The sequence below is a fragment of the Centroberyx affinis genome, unplaced genomic scaffold, assembly GCF_046629955.1.
Source record: "Centroberyx affinis isolate AG114_WGS23_722 - 3 ecotype Tasmania unplaced genomic scaffold, CSIRO-AGI_Caff_v1 ptg000915l_1, whole genome shotgun sequence".
In the NCBI taxonomy this organism is placed as follows: Eukaryota; Metazoa; Chordata; class Actinopteri; order Beryciformes; family Berycidae; genus Centroberyx; species Centroberyx affinis.
The window spans coordinates 292,942-315,400 of record NW_027279498.1 but is presented as its reverse complement, the minus strand read 5'-3'; the positions used below and the strand labels follow the sequence as shown (position 1 = coordinate 315,400).

Genomic DNA, 22,459 nt, shown 5'->3' with positions numbered 1-22,459 from the left:
ATGAAGTTTATTAGAAAAAGGAATCACCATCTAACGCAACAAATTACACAGATAACCAAACTGCGAACATTGACACCAAATGCCGAGAAAGCAAGGAACAGATCCAGAAGAAAATATTCTGGGTAAAAGAAGTTGAAACATACATTGAATAACACAAACTGAACATTGAGAGGCAGATTTACATTTCAGCTCTTGGACTGGAGTAAAGCAAAGGGGGGAACACTATCCCAAAGAAGAATAGCAGCAACACTTTGAGCCAGAGGAGTCCAAAAGTCAAACATTCAATTTTTGCTTGAGTTTGTTTGTAAACTAGCACTATACTCTGCTGTATGAAACATGATCCCAGACAGCTTTGTGGCACTCAGAGGATTTCCAAATTACAATCATATGTACAAGCTGGTTTGGGAAGAGGAAAGCACTTGGTGGTGTGCTGGGCTGCTTTCCTGCTCCAATCCCCAACAGCAGAAACTGCTTACAATCATTTACAGGGGAAATGAACTCTCTGTTAGAAGACAGTCAAGGGTTTCAGTTTGCAGCATAGGTGGTCGAGGGGACAATGTTGTACTAAATTAGTGCAAAATACAAGATGGAGAGGTAATTATTTAGGACATATAGACGATATCTTCAGATATTTACATATTGAACAAGTAAATGTCACAAACTAATCAAGATCTACAATTGCACACAATTTAGACTTTGTCAGCTTCATTAATAAAAATAAACTACTGCTCCCGTCATGTGAGGACTTATCAGAAGTGGGCCAGTGACCCACTTCTCCCACTTTACTCGAATAGCCCTTATGACAACAATAAAGTGTAGGTTCAGGTGTAGTGTGATAAGCTCAGTAGCAAAATGCTGTGTCCCACTGAGGAACACAGATAAGGGAAAGTTACGAGTACCACTTCTGACAGACATTTTATGGTTGTCTCTAACCAAATCTCAGCAACTAATTGTGCTCTGCAGGCAAGGAAAAACAAAAACCCCAGCAGTGAGTAAAGCCCTTTGATCTCCCAACTGTGTTTGACACAAATTAAAAGCACACTCTCCAAATGGTAGAGGCCAGGAATGCTTGAAAAGCTTCAACTCACTACTCCTGTTTTGTAGCCACTTAAAGTTTGCTGTTGCCAGGTGACTAAACCTTCATGCTCTACCCATGTGCGAAGCCCCTCCTTCCATTCAACCACACATTCCTGAGGGATTTTCACCTCAAGATGGAGAAAATATGTAGTGTCCGACGACTGCAGAGGGCCTGGAGTCGCTACGATTGGAATCTTAACAGAATAAATATGCACAAAATTGGCCTGTCAGTATAAAATTGCTGGTCTGGCACTGGTGACTACAGACACTCTCCCGAAGTCATATCTTCTCTATTACAAAATGCCATAGTGTCTTATAAGAGACCATACTTTGTGTCAGGCAGCCTATACATATTCTCTTAAATACCACATTGATCAGCACAAGTAAATACTTTTTTACATTCTTCAATAAATCTGGTCCACAGAGGGGAAAAGTGGTCAGCAGAGAGAAAAACACAAGGAAAATATACTGTATAAGGAAGAGCAATGGGGTTACTGGGGATACAGATATACAGTACAGTCAGATCTGAAAGGAGTGATTGCAGTTCTTTCTACTCAAAACAAATATCAATTAACTAATATTTCCTCAAAAATGTGATTTGTCACTGAACATAGAAATTCTGATTTATTAAAATAGCTCTAATAACTGATTATCACCAAATGTCCCTGAGTTGATTATACTCAGGCTGGTTTTCAATCACACAAAGTAATTATATTGTGCTTTTAACATCGACGACGTTGGTCATATCATTGGCAAATAATGAGGTCAATCAAACACAAAGAATCAAGTATAGTTGTGAGGCCTTTCAGAGGTGAATGGAAAATCAGTGGAGGTATTATGGCACTAACATGGCCTTGTTTAAAGGGCTGTACCTCCTTCAATCTTCACCTCATATGTAGGTCTCAGACAGCATCATGTAGGGGTGTTTAGTGCACGCCTTGTCTTACTCCACTGAGTACACAGTGTAGTTGTGTAGTGCCCATAGTGCAGTTGTGTATGTGTCTTGCTATGCTGGAGGCCACAGTTGTGTGTAGCCAGTCTCACTTCCCCCCTCTTGGTTTCATTCTGTACTCAACGGTCCGGCACCTGGGTTTGTGGGGCGGCAGCAGAAGCACAGCACTGGGGGAACTTGTGTGTTTGTGTCAGACCTCAGACCAAATATCCCTCTCTGACGTCATCCGGCGTCACAGCCGCTCTCCTGAGACTCTCGCTGGGCCTGGGGCCCCCGCCGCGATGGGACACCGAGTGGACCGTTCTCCAGTCTCTGGCGGGGGGTCTGGAGGGTCGCACTCCAGGTGAGGAGGCGACCACAGGAGCACAGGCCCGGGCCGCTTCAGGCTGCCAGCTGGGCTCGATCACTGTGTTAATGACTGGATAGGGATAGGGAAAAAAGCAAATGCAGGTGTGTTAGCTAAATATTTGGGTTCATTCTACTGAAGTATTAACAAGATTTACAAATGTCTCTAAAGAGTGACTCACCCTCAAGTTGTCTTTGAACCCTTCTGAGTTCTTTCAGGATAGATGTGATTTCCTGAAATACAATTATCAGGCTGAGCTGAAACAATCATCATTAATCACAATGCATTTAGCTTGAAAATGGACAACAAGTAGAGTCACCAACCTTGTTTGAAGTTTTGAGGACAGGGACATCATTTTCAGAACCAATCTTTGCCTCAATTTCTTCCCAGACATCCATCTTGTCCTGAAACAGCACCCTGCGAGCACAACGCCAAACAAGGTTCAGTGGAAAGGAAGGTGTCTCCTTATACTTGTTCTCAAATCGTGGTGAAAATGACAGTAAATCAAAGGAAGAACTACATCTAGCTACATCTGACAATGGAAATTTTCAAACACAGAGTTCATCCTGTACCCAGAACAGTACAGCTCTGTCCAGTCCTCTCACTTCCAGATTGTTAGTCAGGCTATCAGACTGTGTGCTTTGTGCTGACTCACTCAGACAGTTACACATAGTTAACAAGATTATTGGCTCAATACAGAGTCTGGTTAGCAGAGGATTAATAAAGGTTTCTCATCAAATCCTGATTAGGCATGGGAATGAAGGATATTTCTGTATGTCAGAGATGCGTGCATGCGCGCTTAACATCATACTTAATTTTCTCAGCGAGTTGCTCAGTGTTCTCTCTGATGGCCATGGAAATCTGAGACACTGGATTCAGCATCAGATTGTCCACAATGACCTGGAGAAAAAAAAAAATATGATGAGGTGTGATCTCTCAGCGCCAGCCTCAATGACGTATTTTTAAATGAGGTGAAGCAGCATATTGTGTCAGACCTCTTCTCTGTTCCGAGCCCGTCGCCTTGAGTTGGGTTCGTGGTCACTCAAGTTGCGGTCGGGTTCCCTTGCAGCAGCAGAGCCTGGTGGGACTCTCTGGTAGTTTAGTCCGGCCTCTGGAATGCGCTGAACCAGCTGCAATACAATCAGACTCTAGACATTAGTCTTGGCCGATAACAGAGACAATCTCTTGTGACTGATGTGTAAACAAGGCAAGGAGATAAGACCATACAAATGGATGTGATGTTCTACACAGGCCACAGATGATTGATCTGCTCATTCAAGAAACAGTACAATGATTTAGTGATTGAGGCAAAGATGGCTATTTTTAAATTTGATAAGACGTGAAGTCACATTACATAGCTGCACCAGATCAGGCTGGACAGGACAAGGTTGTACTATATACAGTAGGAACCTGCAATGAGCGCAGCAATGCATACTTCCTCTTTCCATACTATAACAGAAACAAATAAGGATGCAGTTTGTGCTGAAGAGCAAAAAAGAAAATCTTTAAGCTCACATTTAGTCAGAAGAAAGGCCTACTGGCTAACTATGTCCTATGCTGTTTGACATACCTCTTCATGAGCAGTGACAGTGGAGACGGGTGTGTTGGTCTCCACTCCAGAGCTCTGGGGATCAGCGTCACCAGCAACATCATGGATCTCTCTGGCCAAGATAGCTAGGTCTTTAGCCAGGTCCTGACTCAACCTACCAGGGAGGGAACACCACAGGTACGCGTCACACAGGAATGAGGATAGCACTTTCCACGGAAGTGAAACCCTATTTTAAACCACTGATGTAACTTTTGAAATCATGGCAGTATGTGCGCCTGAAAAAAAACACCACTTGTGATATTCAAGCCAACGGTATGCTGTCCTATTTTACCGTGCAATCTCGGCGCTGTGGCTGGACCAGTTGTGGAAGGCTTCTCCGTCGTGACTCTCCTCCTCGGAGTCTCTGCTGCGGGGTTTGGGCCGCAGGGCGACGAGCGGCTGGGGACGGGGCTGATTGCGTGGGCTATGGGAAGCTGAGGAAGGTTGGGAGCGTTTGTGTTTAGGAGTGCTCTGGTTGGAGTCATACTCCTCCTCTGAAGTGGAGGTGTAGGTGTCAGAGCCTTTCTGCCGTCTCCTGGAGCCTTGAGGTCGTGAATTGGTTTGAGTTTAGGAGGAGGTTTGAGGATAGAGAAGGCAGGAAAACAGGAGAGAAAGAGAAATACCATCAAAGAACACCGCCAAGAAGAAAACTATTAAGATATTATTTTTTTATTAATCTCCAATGCAGTCACCAAAACATTCCCCAGAACCAAAGACAGAATAGGTCCACTATGGAAGTGCTCATTTTTCTACAACAAAAAAATTATACGGTAAAATTGTCGCAACAAATTTCTTTCCGTATCTGGTGTTATTCATTGTGTTTTTCTGATTCAAAATCATTTACAAACTGAAATGAGCATAAAACCTCCACAGTATATACAGTAGCTGAGGACCATACAGAGATATACAGACATACAGAGAAAACAGCGATGTGTACCATAAGGCATATAATGCTAAGCATGGGGTTACTGTAATCTCCATCAGGACCACAATATTCTCACAACATGATTGGAAATAATTTCATGGTCATAAATTAGCATACAGTGTATGAGAACATCGTGCAGATGAAAGAGAAAACTCAGGTATTTTAGTATTAATGTGAAGTATTATCAAACAGTTTGTTGTTAGTGGAAAGCCCTGAGTCAAAAGTTCCCTGAAACAAAGCTGTTGAGTAAAGAACCCAGGCTTGTACTGCTGAGATATATCAGCTCCAGCTTATCAAACTATCAAACCAATTCAATACTGTGATTGACTTTACACAGACCTTGTGCTTCCAATGCTTGCAGTCCGGGCACAATTTCATTTCTTTTCTAGAATACTGGATCGGCTAAGACATTAAACATTACCAAAGAGTAAATGGTTACAGCTGTAAAAAGACTGTAAATATATTTTGCATTCAAGGAAACAGGTATGAGTGTGTGTGTGTGTGTGTGTGCGTTTGTGTTACACTCACTTGCTGTGCTGCTGGCATATTTGGCACTGCTGGAGCGCCCGCGGGTGACTGGGGTCTTGTTGAGGGCAGCTTTCTGCGGCGCAGGCCTGGGCCCAGGAACAGAGGCCTTGCGGACAGAACTGCTGCTGGACTCTGTGCTGCGGTTGGAGAATCCTGTGGTCCTGCCTGACAACAGCGGGGTGGTGGAGGCCTCTGTGTCGCTGGGTGTGTTGAGGGAGCTGGTCCGCTTGCGAGGCATGGCCAGCATATCCAGCCTGGAGAGTTTCTTGGTTTCCTGGGGTTGCTTTGCCGGAACGTTGCCAGCCTCCTGGGACAGCCTGTCTGTCTCTGCGCCCTCGTTGTCGGAGGCGTCTCCCAGGCGGGCCCGGCGGAGCATGGAAGCCCTGGTAGCTCTTGGGGCTGACAAGCTGTTGGAACGACTCAAGGCCTGGGACACTTTGGAGACCTTGGTGCCTTCCTTCTGAAGGGGCACAGTGTATTTCTTCCGGGTCTGGTGGGTGCTAGACTCCTGGTCAGAGTAAGGTAGGCTGGAACTCTGAGGGTCGTCACTTAGGTCAGTGGAGCCATGTTTTCCCACGCTCCGTCTCAGTCCAACCAGTCTCCTGCCTGTGTCCGTCTTACTGTTGCTGTCTGCTCCCTGGGTGCGGCGCTTCTCTGACAGACGCTCAAACGCAGAGGACTGGTAATTGGAGTCTTGGCTAGCTATACTGGTTGAGGACCTCTCCCTATGGAGGCCACTATTAGAGGGCTTTTTAGTCACTGTGTTTGGCCTGGTCTTATTGCTGCGCTGGCTGACTGTGCTGCAGGTATCCACATCAGACTCCCCGGAGAGAGAGTCCATTATGGGAGAGGGAGTGGTTTCTGGCTGGCTTGCTTGGAGCTTGGCCTCCAGGACAGCCAGAACATCCTCTGTCTCTTTGAGGTAAGACTGTGTGTCCTGACTGCAGGCTCCTTGGAATGCATTAGGTTCAGGGTCTCTTTGAGCAGTCTGGCTAGAGATGTTGGGCAACCTGGCATTGCTGGGCCGGTCCTTGGTGAAGCTTTCTTGTCTGACCAGGGAGGATACCGGGCCCTCTTTGGGCTCAGGGCTGTGTGTCTCCTGGCCCAGGATAGGAGCCAAGACACTGGGCTTGACTTTCCCAGAGTCCTGGTTACCTCTTTGTTTGGTCAGGGTGGCTGTGGAGAAGGTTTTGGGTGAATGTTTTCTCTCAGTCTTTGGAGTGTCGGGTTTTGAATCTTCACGTTCTGGCTTGGACACAGCCTCTTCTGAGCCTATGTAGAATGATGTAGACTTGGCTGGGAGTCTGGGCTTGTCCTTCTTGTTACCGTCCTCGTTTGTGTCAGACAGCGGCCTCCTCCTCTGTTCTATGATCGAACCGTCATCCGACTTGCTGGTATCACTCAGGCTGTCAGGCTCTACATCGTCCTGCACTGTTAACCTATGTAGGCCATCCTGAGGCCCGGGGGCCACCGAGCTACTCTCTTCTGCATCAAATGTCGACTGCAGGTCATAGTGAACATGAATGCTGGGAGTTGGAGTCTCACTCTTCTCCCCTGGTGGTACCTGGGGCAGGATGCGGCGAGTTCTGGACCCTTCAGTGTCGGTGCTGTCATGGCTTCGGCTGAGCGTGGCCTTGTGGATGATTTTACCTCCTGCTGAAGTGAAATAGTTTTAATGCATATTAATCACACATATTGTAACTGAATATCATTCATATTCATCAGGGTGTCTCATTATCATTTCAAATAGACTAATGTCTCGTCAGGTGGCTTACCCCCTCCTGACAGCTCCATCTGGGAGGGGATGTCAAAGAGGCCAGACGAAGGGCCGGATTCTGTGTAGCTGTCTGCCAAGCTGGCCCAGCGAGACATCCACTTAGGAGCCCCCTGTAATGCTGGACCCCCTGGCTGAACCTGCATGAGAAAATAGACAACTTATTCAATATCTATAACAAACACAATTTTCTTGTGTAAACATGAACAATAACAATTTGAAGAAAGCATATTTGATTAGTGATAATTACAGTGATTTGCTTCTTGGGAGGTTTTCAATATTAAAAATGAATCTAGTTCTCTTGATAAACACAGAAGGCAAATCTGTCTTATTGAGTAAATATGCACAATATTATTACGCACAGCTGCCATAAAAACATTCCAATTTTGATTAATTCTCCTTAGGATTAGAAAGTAAAATCAAAACAATAAAGAACCCAGAACCTGTGAGGAAAGATGTGGCGAATCCAGAAACCAAGAGAGACATACACCAAAAAAGAGAGGAAACACCATGAAGGCAAATCAAGACAGCAATGCACGCTGATTTGTGCATTTAAATGCTTATGGTTTATTGACCCAGCAGATTACTTCAATGTCTTTAGAGGTGGTGTTAAATGATTGATCAATTCATCCATTAATTGATCCCACACTAAGCAAGAGGGTTTACCTTTACCAGACTCTCTCCCTGTTCTGGAGCTGGCCTCAGCTCCTCACAGCTACTCTGCCTATGCTGCTCCCTGCCCTGAATAATAACAGGCCTATATGATGCTGATGTTTCTGCTTCAGTCTGGTTGGTTTTCTCTGGGCTCTCAACAACACCAAACACCTGTCAGGAACAAAGCATTGCAAGTGGATAAGTACAGGAATGGAGAACTGGAGACTGTCAATGGCCGCCGCTCATTCTGAGTGGCAATGTTATCCCGTGAGACAAATGACATTGTTGATTACAAAGCCAGCTCACTTCTTTTTTGCCACATTTTCTGATTAATTCCATAGCATATCTAGAGATAAGCCATAGCTGCTTTTTACATAGAATGAAAGAAAACAGAGGATGGAAGGAGACACTTGCCTGATCGATCTTGCTCCGTGCTTCTTCTACCTCTTTATCTTGAGCATCTGCCTCGATGGTGTAGGTTCCTGCATCGCTCAGACTGTCCTCCTCTTCGTTCCTGAGGCCGATACGGGGGCTCTTGACCTCCATACCCTGAGAGGCCAGAGGCATCATGGGGGCCTGGAGGGGCACAGGCTGGTGGATAGGGGAGGAAGTCTGGGCCAGGTAGGGAGCAGTAGGGGGCGGAGGGCTGACTGGGTTCTGGTCAGACTGTGAGGCTACCACCGTCCCTGATGGGCTGGTTGTAGGGGGACTAGACTTATTTTTCTCCCAGCTGGCGGAGGAGGTCTGTTTTGCTTGTTTGAGGAATTCAGCAGTGAAGTCCTGGGCGAATCTGGATCTCCGGCCCACGCTGCCAAAGGGCCGTATAGAGACGGAGGAACGAGAGGAGAAGCTGGTGCTGATCCGATCCTCCGTCTTCTCCCTTCGTAGAGAGCCAGTTCTCTGGGGTCCTGCAGAGCCAGGGCCCTTCAGGGGGATGGTGTATCGTTGGGTTGGGGGAGTGCTGGAGGCTGGAGATGGGACTTGTCTCTCCCCACTTGGGCTCAAGCCTTTCTTTGCTTTCTCTAGCTGGGCCCTATGGCCTGAGGTGTCAGGCTGGGTGGTGTTATTGGTGAAGGACTGGGAGCGCTTCTTTCGGGTGTTGTCATCAAAGAATTCAATGACAAAGGCTTGGTGAGGGTCAGCCTTGCCAAGACTGGGTGGGGACTGAGACTCAGGAGGAGAGTAGGACAGGGGGCCCTCAGAGTCAGGGGAGTTGAAGCGGTGTGGGGAGGAGAGCTGTGGAGGGGAGGCTGTCTGGGGTGGTTGAGACACCTGGGATCCAGTCTGAGGTCCTGATTGGAGAAAACCATTCCCATTGACTGCAGGATCCCCTGAGTCACTGTGAGTGCCATCTTCATGGTGGTGTGCTGATGACAGAAGGACAAGTTAGTTTGCCAGTTAGCACCTTTTTCCCATTAAGGCTATGTTGGTAGATATACAGACATTGTGTCACTGACTCACCCTTGGTGATCTTCTGAATTGACTGGTCACTCTTAGTACTGTACATGTCCTCAGTCTGCGACCGCCTCCTCATCATGCTTGCGTTGCTTTGAACCAGCCAATCAGCAACCTTGTTCTCTGCTGACATCACTTCAGTGGGTGTGGTAACCACCTCTTTGGATGGGAGCTTGCACTGCTGGCGGAAGGAGAACTTGGTCACATGGTCCTTGATCTTCATCTTGCCAGGCGTGCAATCATCAAATTCGATGGTGAAGGAGGCGTGGCTTTGGACCACAGGAGGTGTGGGGGTGGAGGGGACACATGGGGAGGGATCTGGAGTGTCCTTTGTGGGAACCTCGTGAACTTCGGGTTTCTTAGCAGGCCGCTGCTGGAACTCCTTGGTCGGGATCTCGAAGTAGCTGGGCTCCCGGCGGTAGGAGTAGATGGACTTGTCCTGGCTGTCAGACAGAGAACCGTTGACCTCATATCTGGAGACCTCTTTACCAGGCTCTGGTAGCAATAAAGAGGGACAAGTCGACAGTCAATACACAGCATACATTAGTGATTGCCTGCACAAAAATGTGCACTAAATGAAAGGGTATAGAAAAGAATTAATAATTTTTTTAATATCAATTAATAAAAGCATACACACTACAAGTGAATGACAATCCTATTTTATTTCTAGTCCTTCTCCAATCCTACATGTTCATAGCCAACCTTCAGAGGCTACACAAATCTAAGGAAATAATTCCCATATCATGGAGTATTTTGAAACTGGGAGCCACAAATAACATGATGATTCCAGCTGTTAGGCTAAGGAAACAAATCGGCCAGTAAGTCTATGGGTGCAAGTTGGATGTGGCCAAATATCACTTTAGGAGCTCAGAGTCCAATGGAGGGCAGCTGAGCGGTGATAATCTGTTTCAGACTGGGCGACATGAGGCAAACAATTGCCCTTCCTCCCCCCTCGGGCAGCTTAGAGGGTCATAATCCATCACGAGGCAGACAGGCACTGCCCACTGGCCTGGCATGGCATGGTCTGGCTAACAATCCACAACTGGCAGCCAGAGACCTGCCTTGGGCTAAACACCATCCATCTCTCAATGACCCACACAGGGCATCAGATAGCAGTGCCATTTCACATTAGGATCAAATACATGAATGTACTCCTTATCCGAAACTAGGAATACAGTTCAAATAGTGTACAGAATTGCACGCTTTGCTCTAAAGCAGATAAATGACATTAGTGAATCAACTTTATGCTTTATATGCAAAATAATAAAAGTAAAAGATGACCTGTAGACTCCTGGTCTGGCTGCTTTCCACCTGTGTTCTGTTCTTTCTTGGCTGGGTCCTCATCCTCCCCCCACCAGGATGGTTGGCCATATAGAGGAGTAGGCTTGGATATTGGAGTATCTGCAGCAGCTAGCAGACACACACACAAACACAGGCACAAACACAGACACATACACACCATTAGGTACATGGATACAGAGAGGAAAGAGAGAAGAGGGAGAAGAAAGGGCGAAAGAAAGAACTGAACTTGTACAGCCTCTAGTATTTATGAGACAATTAGTTTATGTCACGTGGTAAAACTTATCGTCATGTCAAGCCACAGCTTTAAACGTCTGGGTTTGGTCTTGCAACAACAAAATATTGCAAAACACAGGAGCTTATATGCCCTGATGAAGGTCAACTAGACTGAAAGCTTGGTTGAATAAAGAAACTCGCATGGACTGCAAGTGTGCAGAAGCTTTGTTCTTCCACTTTGATTTATTTTGGCCTCTAGCACCTTAGAAAAGATAGCAGTCAAGTGTGCGGTGATCTTTCTATAAAATACTGGAGCTCAAAATGACATAGTATTACACTACCCATAGCATCCCTGCATTTTAGAATTCCTGCACATTCCCACAACACAGAGAATAGCGAGGGTCGACTTGTGATACCAGCTGAATCACGTGAGCCACCAAAACATAATCCTCACAGCGTGAGTCAGGACAAAGATAATCCTAATCTTAAAAAAAAAAAAAAAAAGGAAACATGGTTGCATTACGTCAAAATGTGAGGCTTTTCACATATAGCCTAACACCACAAGCTTGAACAGTGAAAAGACACATGAAAATTGAAGCAATATTGGTACAAAGCAATACAGGATATAGGTCTCACTTCTACAGTTGGGCTTCTTGCAGATAGTGACTCTCATTGCTGGCAAGGATGACCTAGATACTGTATCTCCATTTATACCCTATACATGAGCAACATGGGGGAAGAGGGGCGAGTCCCACCTCATGCTGTAGCCGAGCTGGTGCTTAGCTGCTGGCAGGCCAGTCCATAGAGGCTAGCCAGCCTATATGGCACTAATCAGATAATCTACATGCCTGTTGTCTGCCTGATAGCTAGGCTAAACAAGCTCTCTGGAGTCTAATGCGGAGGCTACACAATCCAAAGCATCAGCAGCACTCAAACACTGTTGCCTGGGACACGCACAATAAGACATCAACAGAGTGACGGGAGGAGTGGAGGGGCATGTTACCAATTCCATTCCCCTTACCCAATCCTTCCTTTCTAGCTAAGGAAAACATAGGGTGAGTGACACAACAAAAATGGTCCAACCACAGAGCTGAGCTGTCTTGATTTTCTTATTTTACTATTTAACCAGGTTGGTCCCACTCTTTTTCAAGGGAGACCTGGCCAAGAGAGCAGCAAGAGACAAACATAAAAGTTGCAGACCAACAACCTACAACACTGTACAAAGTCAGAATACAGTCAAAATCATGAAAGAAGGAGCAAGGTAAAACAATGTATAAAATCAAAATCACATTGAGAAAACAAAGTAAAATCTTTTGTAGGAGCACTCCAAAGTCACCAAACCTATTTAAATTTTGACTAAAAAAGCAAAGAGATCTTTTTATAATGTCTGCCACAAGATCCTTCACTATCAGTTTAACTCACCAAGAGAGACCATCTCTTTCAACTTTAAATATTTTCTGAGCTCCATGAAGAGGAAGCAGAATACATAAAGCACTTTTGCATAATTCAGTTTTGACCTTAGGGACAGATAACGAAAACAATGACTGAGTCTTTAAACTAATTTCCATCAACTTTTAGGAATATAAGAGCACAAATAATTATGAAGCAGACCCAGAAGAGCCTTACAGATAAAAATGTAATAATGGGTAAGTCCATGAGGGGACAAGGTAGGCCAGTGCAACCTGAGCATGAGGGTGCAAAGATGAGTGAGGGCTTTACAGTATTGGCACTAGAGGAGGCATGAGAATATAAAACATCACCATAATGAAGTATTGGCGAATAGGTGGCGGTAACAAGTTTTTTTTCCAGATGCAAAAGAAAAATGTGACTCGTTTGTGAAAAAACAAATCCCAGTTTCAGCTTTAATTTCTTTGCAAGGTCCTCAATATGTGGCCTAAAGGAAAGGCAGTCAGTTAGAATTCCTAAATACCGAAAAGATTAAACTGAGTCACACCCTTTGCCTTGCATGGTAATAATGGGTGGAAGATTTTTCTAGGTTAGTTTATTTTTTGGGTTAGCTTAGTATGCAACTTAGGTAGTAGACTATAAGGACAAAGAATTAGGATATTTTCAATAAAACAGTGCTAATGTGTAAGTCAATAAACTTCTGTGAACTATCCATTTCATGCCCTTATAGGAAATACTGAGCCGCCCCGGGTCCTTTCAGGGTAAACTAGGACCGACTGAGTCACACACTGTACAAGCCAGCAGGCTGGCCTTGCAGACAGCTGGAGAACTGGACACACTCCACACCCTGTACAGCTGCATGGGAAAACAACAAGCATGTATAGTATACACACACACACACGCATACACACACTCACACACACACACACAGCTCTCTCAGCAATCAAGCAAGCAAGGAAGTTGTAAGAGATTTGTCCGATTCACGAAACAGTCGTTCTTAGTGATAAAACCAGCAAAATCCAATATGAAATTCACCTTATCAAGAGCACAACACTACTTCCACTGACCTCCCATGAAATATACACATTACATCAAGGCTTCCAGTGAAACAAATGCAGCCAAAGAAACCAATTTGCATACAAGTCAACAGAGATATGTACTGGCTCTGGGCAGTTTGATTCAGTCAGTCTGGTTGTGCAGCTGAGTGAAGCACTTTTAATTTCTCATTGTGAGGAAAGTAGGAGTAGACCCATCTATTTGTCTTCCCTAGAATTAAACAAACTGAAGGAGAACAGCAACACTGTTTGATTGGGGGGCAGAGTCTAAACTAGCTCAATATCTGCAAGCTAAATTTGCCAGACTTGATAAAAATGATTCCACTATTCCACTATGAAATGACACACAATTGTGTGAAGCAAGTAATGCACATAGCTGTATTTTGTCACTCTGTATTTCTTTAACATACAATGAACTACTTATCTACCTGTGCAACTGAGTGTACACACTTTAATATAAGAGGGATGGTTAGAGTTATCAAAATGATAAATAACAGTTTTTGTAGGAAAATGGATCCACCCTTGATAAATGTGGCCAGTGAAAGTGGCAGAGGTGGGCAGGGTCACAACATACAGTGAGGTTACTCATTAATGGGTTTGAGTGAGCAGGATTACTCACAGCAGAAGATCAACAAGGAGTTTACAGTCACAGGCTTATAAGATCACCCGGGTTAGCTTATAGCGGCTGGAGATAAAGATATACTCCCATCCTAGTAGGAGACTTGTTGCTAAAAGAAAGATAATGTTTTCCAAGATTCTTATGCAGTTCAATGAGACAATTATTAGGCAATCTGTGGGTCATGAGCCTAGAGCTGGAAAAGTCCTATTTTTAACCCCAGTAGTAGTTTTCCCAGTAAGCTCATAGGGTGATTATGGAGCAGGAAGCACGACAATTGCTAAGCCAACAGCCGGAATACGTTTTGTCAGTGTGAATGCACTTCATTCAGAAAGTGCTTCACTAGAACTAACAATCCCCCGACTGTTCCACTGTTGCTTATACTGTAAAAAAGGACTTACAACAGCTAAGGGCAAAAAGGAGATGAGGGCAAAGGGAAGCATGAGTGACAACAAATCCACCACCAACTACATGGACAGAACTGCCAACTTGGCACCAAAAAACTACACACCTTTCTAATTCTTCTAGGACACGTGTTAAACCATCAGCAGCACCCCACCTCTTGTTGCAAGCAGCCAGGCATGGCCGTCAGAGATAAGACTGTTTGTCCTTAACTCCTCACCCCTTAGCTGGGCTGGCAAGCCATCACTCATGCATACTCATCCTGCCAACTCTGGGATCTACTCCTTTACCGAAGCCACAGAACTGCGGCTATAGCCTCTCAGCTCACATGGCAGCCTGATCTCCCACTGGGGAAGCTCTTAATAAAAGAAGCCATGTCTGCCTTATCAAGAGATCTACAGTCATGCAGCACATGGAGACACAAAGACTTCCTCTTCCTCATGCGTGTGAGCATGGCATTCAAATCTACTTATTATTAAAAACAGTTCCCCTTAGGCACAAGAACAATTACTGCTCTTCTAATGTGTAAAACCCTAAATCAGCAGGGTTGCTGGTTGTATCATATTTACTATGATGGGAGTGTGTGTAGACGGAGGGGTTACCTGTGGCAGAGTGGGCTCTGCGCTCAGCCCTGTCCTGCAGTTTGACATTGGACGAGTCAGAGTCTCGGCTCTTCTCTGAGCTCTGCGGCTGCTGTTTTTCCTTCTTCCTGGCCTCTAGGGCCTTTATACCGAGCTGCAGCTGGCTGGTGTACTTCTCATGCTGCGGACAGAGACAGGAGGGAAGCAGGATGTGAGAAATCTTCTCACCAACAATCACTACAGATACAATTGCCCACACACACACACACACATAAGGAAGAATATCCACCAGGGACCTCCCTTCACAGTGTTACCTTATTTTTCTTATTATTTACAATGGAAAGGAGACATAGTTGTATCTCCATTGCTAAAAACTGAGCATGGCTTTAATGTGTAGAAAAGGTTAAAAGTATTTACACATTTATATTATACATCATCAGTCTGTGTCTCTTTCTGACCCTGTGTGTACATGAGTAAATCCCCTTGTTTGCCTGAAATTGGCTTTTCAGTGAAGTTCAAAGTCTTGGAGCGTAAACCATTAGCTGTGGGAGTGGTTCCTGTAGCTATCAAGGTGAAGCTAGCAACAACAACAATGGTCAAAAGCAGTAAGAAATGAAAGAACAGTGACACTAAATGTGCAGCAGTCAAGAACTTTTCAAAAACACAGGTAAACATCCACATTGCCTGTGTTTTTTTGGTATTTATTTTCAATTTACTGTGTATACCATCTGCTTCTTCAATGCCTGTGGTGGCTTTACGGATGCTGGTTAGCTCTAGATGGTGTTTCAAAGTAGACAGCTCATCGAGTGACAAGTGCTGGGGCGGGAACTTGACCAAAAGAGGGGGAAGAGGGCGGGACTAACAATACACTTCCTGCCTCAAGGTGAAAAGTTGCATATTGTAGCTTTAAGCAGAAAAAGAGACACTCATCGGACACCGGCTGTCAGCTCTACTTACTTTCAGAGCTTCCTCTGGGACCTTGTGTTGACTTTTCTCCAGGATGTACACATGAGCATGTGGGGGAGGTGTTAAGGTATGCATATTATCATTTGGATAAATTGTTGTACAGCAGTGTAATGATGTAATGTGTCCATTATACTCTTAATCACCGTAGTGAAATTCTCCTTTAGCTTTCCCCCCTCCACAGGGATTTCTGAGCGCAGGGTCGGCTACAGAACAGCCCCCCATGAAGCTCATAGGGATTCACTGTCATGCTCAAGGACGCTTTACCAAGGTAGACGCTTGCTGACACATTCTCTTAACAGTTGAATTTCAATACTTTTCTGGGTTTCTTACATCCTCTGTCTCCTTGTCTCCTAAAATTATTGTAGATTAGGTTAAAAGTACCTTCCCTCCTTCAGTGCAATTGTTCAGGGTGGCAAGGAGAGAGGAAACAGGTGAACAGCGCAGAAATATTAAGATTCAAACAATTTCATATCTTCACTCTTTCCACATGCCACATACTACATTGTCAGTTCTGGTAACTCTTAAATATTTATGTACTCTCTAAGCAGCTTTCCTCCCCTGTTATCTAAACTGAATTTCACCATTCATGGGTTTTCTACTCTAGGGGTCAAAGGGTGCGGGAGATTTTCTGTTTCACAGTTGACCATAATCTAAACCCCCTGACTGAAAACCACAGGGAATTAACATGCTGATGGAGCGCTGAGCAAAGACCACAAAAAATGTAAAAAATTCTTGACTCAAACAGCTGCCCATCAGCGGCTGTGAGCTCATTTTATTGTGGGCTGCTAAACACGGACTTAAACTATTCCGACTGAAGGAGAGCACACAGATGGTAGAAAGTTAGCCAATGCATTAAACAGATCTAATCAAAAGTTAAGCCAATCACAAGTCAACGAGATGCAACTAAAACTCAAATGAGCATAATTGAAAAGGATATCGTAACCGAAGCGGATGACATCTGAAAGCTTGAGGGTGATGTATGTCTGATCCGGGATTCTGAGGTCATTCACAAATGTCTGTGAAGGAGAGAAAAAAAAAGATCATGCTTTAACGATGCTGAGTATCATCTGACTTGGCTATTAATAAAGTGACTGTGTTGACACGCAGGTGACAGGCTCTCTATTTCCCTCTGACATGCAGCCAGAACGGCCGTAGATACTGTAAGCCCGAGCTGCTTTGCATTTGGCCCTTTTCCCACTGAAAGTTAAGCCACCTGCACATTAAAACTCTGATGAGATTATGTTGTTACGTAATGGCCGTCTAGGCTCAAGGAGAATGCTCCAGGGCCAGGTGGATATGCAGCGTAGTGACACTGAATACACACTAACTCCCATGCAACATGACTGGGGCCTATTGATCAATTCAATTATCTCCTGCCCAAACTAACAAGTGGTAACACAGATGTTTCAGAGGTAGTTTGTTTTCAGCATCACTAAATGTAAAGAAACACGATGCCAGCAGTCCACAAGAGAGAGAATGTATGTCCCATCCTTATTCAATCTAGATTATTGTCAGAATAATTGGAGAATAAACAACAAACGGCCATGTTGGATTTCAGTTACAGGTCCTTGCTGTTCTGCTCTGATTAGTTTAGCTGCTGTAACCAGGGCCAAAAGAAACACTCCAGGAGAACAATGAACGGTTTCTCCCACTGCTCAACCCTGGATTTCATTGGGATAATGGTGCAATGAAGTGGCAACAGAATGGGGGGAGGGGTGTTACAGTGACAGATAAGAAGAATGGAAGTCCAGAAGTAAGGGGTCCAGGCTAGCGGGAAAATCCAGTCCCCTGATTACCTCTGTTCTACCAACCGTCCCCCTGTCTCTGGCACAGAGACGGTCTTTTGTGCTCGGGCCTTAAGGGAACTGCTTTGGATTTCAGACTGGAGCCTCTGAGGAGCCCTGTGGCTGCCTGGCTCCTTTATCACTGTGGGCCGAGGCAGGTTGTCTGACACTAGAGATGGACTCACTCACCCCATTCAAGCTGCCCAGGTCCTTCACCATGTGCTCATCTGTGTTCTGGTCATAGTTGACCACGGCGTGCTGCTTGTCCACACTCCGTGACTGCAAAGTAAAGCAAAAGTCATTATCGTTCCTAGACTATGACCTTAATTTAAGACCCACGTGTAGGTAAAAACTCAATATTTGAGCAGAGCCAGACAGACCAACTACTGATTATACTGTATGAAGTGAGGCTGGGCTGTTGCTGTAGGTTACACTAACAGGTCCTAACAGTCCCTACTCTTTACAGATGGCCCTTGCCTACCAAACATTGCCCACAGAGCTCAAGTCCTTATGCACACTGTCAACCTACCATTAACCAGTAGCAGGAAACATGTTTACTTCTGAATATGGCTTCATCAATTAAGGGTTAGTGCAAACTGAGCGATTCACACTGGCCCACTCTCTCTTCTCTGCTCATTAGCCACTCCAGGCCTCCTCTTCACAAAATTCAAAGAGATTAAAGTCGACTGCCAAACTCATTTGCAAAATTAACGCTGTCCTTCAATGGTTCATTTGTAGGGTTGTCACAAACGATTCCACACCACCCATTAACTGGGATAAACAGCGTTCAGAAGCTGTGTGCCATCATGTACTGCCTGCATTTTCCGATCCGATGAGTGAACTTTCAAATGACAGAAATAAAATACTTTATGCAATAAATACTGCCTAAAGTGACGTGTTTATCAATCCATTCACCCACTTCATTAGATTGCCGTCTGCACTGCAGCAACACTGAGAATTCTACATCTCTAACTTTGTGGCTCTTAGCTGTTTGGCCTGTACTCAATCACAACAACACTCTACTTTTCACTTTGGCCCCTCTTATCAGACAGAAAATGTTACCTCTGGCACTAGGCAACAGTGAACACTGCACTGGCCTAGAGACAAAATACAGTCACCATTAATGTAGGAGATTCATGGTCTAAATGCTGGTCCTGTAGAGGCAGATACTGATCACACACCAGTTGTTATGGAAAGTGAAAAGTCTCAAGTCTAGGCCCTGAGCTTTTCCATTTGATATGACTCCAGTTACACTCAATCACTGCTTTTCGAGCCAGACAGCATTCTCACATTACAGAAACTCAACTGTGGTTAGAGTGGGGTTTTTTTGAATGGAAAAAAAATGCATTGTGCTGCAAACACGAAAACAATAGATTAAAGGGTTGAAGACGGTTTGGGGCTGCACTTGTCCGTGTGCCAAACCAGGAAGCGGTCCTGAACACTTAAACAGAGCAATAGAAAAGTCTGCATCATTTCAAACTGCGAGAAGCTGTGGTTTTTCCTGGATCCGGCGACGCCTGAATGTGGACACGAGCGACTTTTCAATTCTGCCGACCTCTGCGGTGGGCAGGGCTTTGCATAGGGCTGAGCATACCACACTGAGTAAGGAAAGTATAAACAACTTCTTCTGAGGCAACATTCCTTTTTCACTGGCCTAAATACAGAGCGAGGAGAAAACTAGAGGGAGAACAACATAAGACTGCTGAAGAATTTCCAAGAGGGTATAACAGACACCGTGCAGAAAAACAAGATGGTGGAATGCGTCAGTTGCCCTTTATGTCATTGTTTGAAAGCCTGCCAGGGGCAATTTTTGCGAGAAGGCGCCCATCACCAGGTTACACACTTAGAAATGCACACTTCTCAAGCATGCTGGGAACTTCCCACTAGTGTCTCACACATCTATGCGACTGGCTGTCCTGTCAGAAGTCGGTTGGACTAAGGCATCTCCTATGCATCCTTTCACAGACTATGGTGAAGATTCATATGACATACTGCTGGTGTTTGCTGTGTAAACACAAACTTCTGCACAGTGTCACAACCAAAGCGCACACACACTCTCTCTCCTTTCTCTTTTACACATACACACCTGTAGCATTAGCTCGCAATCTTCCCGGCCCACAAAGATCATCTCCCGTGGCAACCGGTGGCGTGTGCCAGAGCTGCTGACCAGGAACCATGATGTCACACTCATCTTGGATCCACGACTCAAAGCCTTCTTAGCATCCTGGGAAAAGACAGAAATGTTTAGAGACGACTGGCAAGACTGCATTTCACTAACAGTCGAAGCAATCTCAGAGTTGGATGACAGTACTTGAGTGTGGTGCCATTCTGCAGACATGATCAGGCATGATTCTCCTCACAACATTCAATACCTGAGTCGCTAAACAATGCTTGGTGTCCTAAAAATAAACGGCTCTATTGAAAACATGCCCCTATTTAGAGATTACCGAGGGAAAGTTATTATCTAGCCTAACCCAAGTTAGGTCTGATTATCCAACCCATTCCGGTCTGGCTCTCTGACTGTGTCATTATTGGGGTAGTGTCATTAAATCACCACTCTGAACATATTTTGTTTGTTGGTCATTCAACTGGTTTAGGGTTAGACAGGATTCCCGGTGTCATTTGGTGATATATATCTTCACACACCACATCTAAACTGCCAAAACAAATGTCCTTATTAAATAAAGCCTATAGTAGAGTCTTATATGATAGAAACCCTTGACTGACTTCTGTGTAAGTAAGCATGCTGGGGAAGCCTGTTGCAAACAGGCGCCTTGGAGTAACACATTAAACTTCCAGTGTTCAGGTTTTTACTTCCTGTAAGGTTAGCTAACTAAACACCGTTGCCAAAGCACTATTAGCCATAACTCAACTTTACTAGAACGTGTTTATTGTCTAGCAATGGCACTATTAATATCTATTAGGAGACGTTAGTGACTGTTGGAGCCTCGGTGATTTTTATGGCACACTTAGTCCAGACAGGTTGACGTTATGTGGCTCTGGCTACATCGAAACAAGCTGCCTTTTCCAATGATTTGCTCCCAACAAGGACGTACCTTTAATGCCAGCTCCGCTTTCCTCTGAAGTAAAGCCAGTGTTTAACGTCCTAGAGTAAATTAAATTCGACGACCCAAATATATAACAAGAGCAGGAAACATTGAACAGGTAAATTGCGATCACACCCTCTTCTTCCTCTGGGAATGACAAACGAGCGAAACTATCCTGTCTCCTCCAACGCCTCCGCTCGCTACAGGGTGACGTAGCTTGACAAGTCCCATCAAATGCGTTGTGAGTTCGATCGGAGAGGTGGGAAAAGAAAGAGCTCTCACTCTGTATCTTTTCCCGAGTACAGAAAACGTCTTCGTGGAAAAATTGAAGCCCGCCTGCTCTCAAGGTGCTACGTTTAGCACTTTTAAACGTCAGTTTGTCATTGCCAAATTAACTGTAAACACCATTAATCACAATTACGCCATGAAGTAAACACAAGAAAGTAAAACTATCGGGATTTTGATATAAAATTACAATTTATTGTTAAATAGGTGTAGGCTATGTTCTGATATGAAGAAGTAGATAACAAGGTCGGTGGAAAAGTAATTTTTAATTTCATTGGGACTTTAACTTGTTCCACTATGGTAGCCTAGATAGTGAAAATATGTAGCCTACAGTATATGGTGAAACATGGCTGTAATGACGACTGTGTTGTAGCACATTCTGTGGGAATGAGTTGTCATAAGTGTATAAGTACAAGTTACATGTTCAAGTTACAGTTACATGTAACAGCCTACAAACTGATAGGAAAAATCCATAGTTGTTCAAGACTCACAAAACCCAACAAACAACTTCTGGAAAGAAAAAAAATCACACAAAGGCTTATTTGGACCAAGTTATTTACAAACCTAAAACAATGCCAACAGCCAAAGCTAAAAAAATATATATATATGTTTTTGCAATCGGTCGATATGATAACGGAAAAATTACATTAAGAGAGCGCATGCGTAAGGATTAGACTTTTTTAGCAGAGCGGAAGGCGGGACAGAGTTTTAACGAACATTAATCTTTACATAGACGATCTTTGGCTCTATTCACGGAACGACAGGAGTTTGTTTATCCTATGTCTCACTTCGGCACGGTCGAGCGGGGCAATGGAAAGAAATCAAAATATCCTCGCTTTTAAGTCAAATAATATTGCTGTTCGGTGACTTATTGTACCGGACGACGAGCGAAACAAATTCAAACTTTGCCAGCTGCGACAGGGATTAAGGGGATTTGTTAATTAAAAGATATGCCGTTGCTGTGAATTAATGTTGTTTGACAGTAATTTAGCTATGAAAATTAGTAGAGGCAAGGGCGTATCTTTGGTTTGGGGGGGGGGGGGGGGGGGGTCGAGATGCATAGACCTCCAGAACTGTCTAGGGGGGGTCCGGGCAGGACATTTTTTTAAAGAAGAAAACCTACTGATCAATAAATCAAACATGAAATCACAAGATTTGTAAACAGTTGATTAAACCAACAGTTCAGAAAGTCACCACCAAACCCCACTGTTCAGTTACTGAACAATGGGTTACCAGTAAATTATATTTTATGCATGCTAACATTATTAATTACATTATATTATTGATATTGTCTCTGCCACCTAAGCTCTGCCTCCTAGCTGGGTCTGTTTCAGACACTCATGTGATACGCTTACTGTAAAATATTGTGCATTATGTGTAAAACTATATTCTGTACTGTATGTTGTTTAATGCTTTATACATTTCCTTTATACCAGTCATTTGTTAAAGAAGGAATAGACCTACAGAACATCCATCAATAAGATGTACTGTGTGTAAACTTG

At 44.4% G+C, this 22,459-nt stretch overlaps 1 protein-coding gene across 5 annotated transcripts; it reads right to left on the bottom strand.

The window, feature by feature from the left end:
- Window positions 1-26: 26 nt before the first annotated feature.
- cep170ba (centrosomal protein 170Ba) lies at window positions 27-20,811 on the bottom strand. Of its 5 annotated transcripts, none has more exons than XM_071521692.1 (19): window positions 20,682-20,811; window positions 19,712-19,849; window positions 17,815-17,904; window positions 16,779-16,857; window positions 15,833-15,891; window positions 14,897-15,056; window positions 10,581-10,709; window positions 9,306-9,794; window positions 8,259-9,211; window positions 7,857-8,015; window positions 7,192-7,330; window positions 5,417-7,072; window positions 4,256-4,505; window positions 3,946-4,078; window positions 3,371-3,505; window positions 3,187-3,275; window positions 2,699-2,792; window positions 2,557-2,608; window positions 27-2,447 (listed from the first exon to the last, which is right to left on the bottom strand). In XM_071521692.1, the coding sequence occupies exons 2-19, from the start codon at window positions 19,814-19,816 to the stop codon at window positions 2,227-2,229; spliced, it is 4,992 nt and encodes a 1,663-aa protein (XP_071377793.1). In that variant the 5' UTR covers window positions 19,817-19,849; window positions 20,682-20,811; the 3' UTR covers window positions 27-2,226. The 5 variants fall into 5 exon arrangements, with proteins under 5 accessions (XP_071377793.1, XP_071377797.1, XP_071377794.1 ...); XM_071521696.1 differs by having other exon boundaries at window positions 4,256-4,397; XM_071521693.1 differs by having other exon boundaries at window positions 5,417-7,069.
- Window positions 20,812-22,459: the final 1,648 nt, after the last annotated feature.

What these genes read in the sequence shown, in the direction of transcription:
- cep170ba (XM_071521692.1), bottom strand. Translation starts at nt 19,816, where the DNA reads ATGAGTGTGACATCATGGTTCCTGGTCAGCAGCTCTGGCACACGCCAC. An exon ending in AATTCAGAAGATCACCAAGG is followed by an intron (nt 9,212 to 9,305) that starts GTGAGTCAGTGA and finishes TTCTGTCATCAG; the next exon opens with CACACCACCATGAAGATGGC. An exon ending in CACGGAGCAAGATCGATCAG is followed by an intron (nt 8,016 to 8,258) that starts GCAAGTGTCTCC and finishes TGTTCCTGACAG; the next exon opens with GTGTTTGGTGTTGTTGAGAG.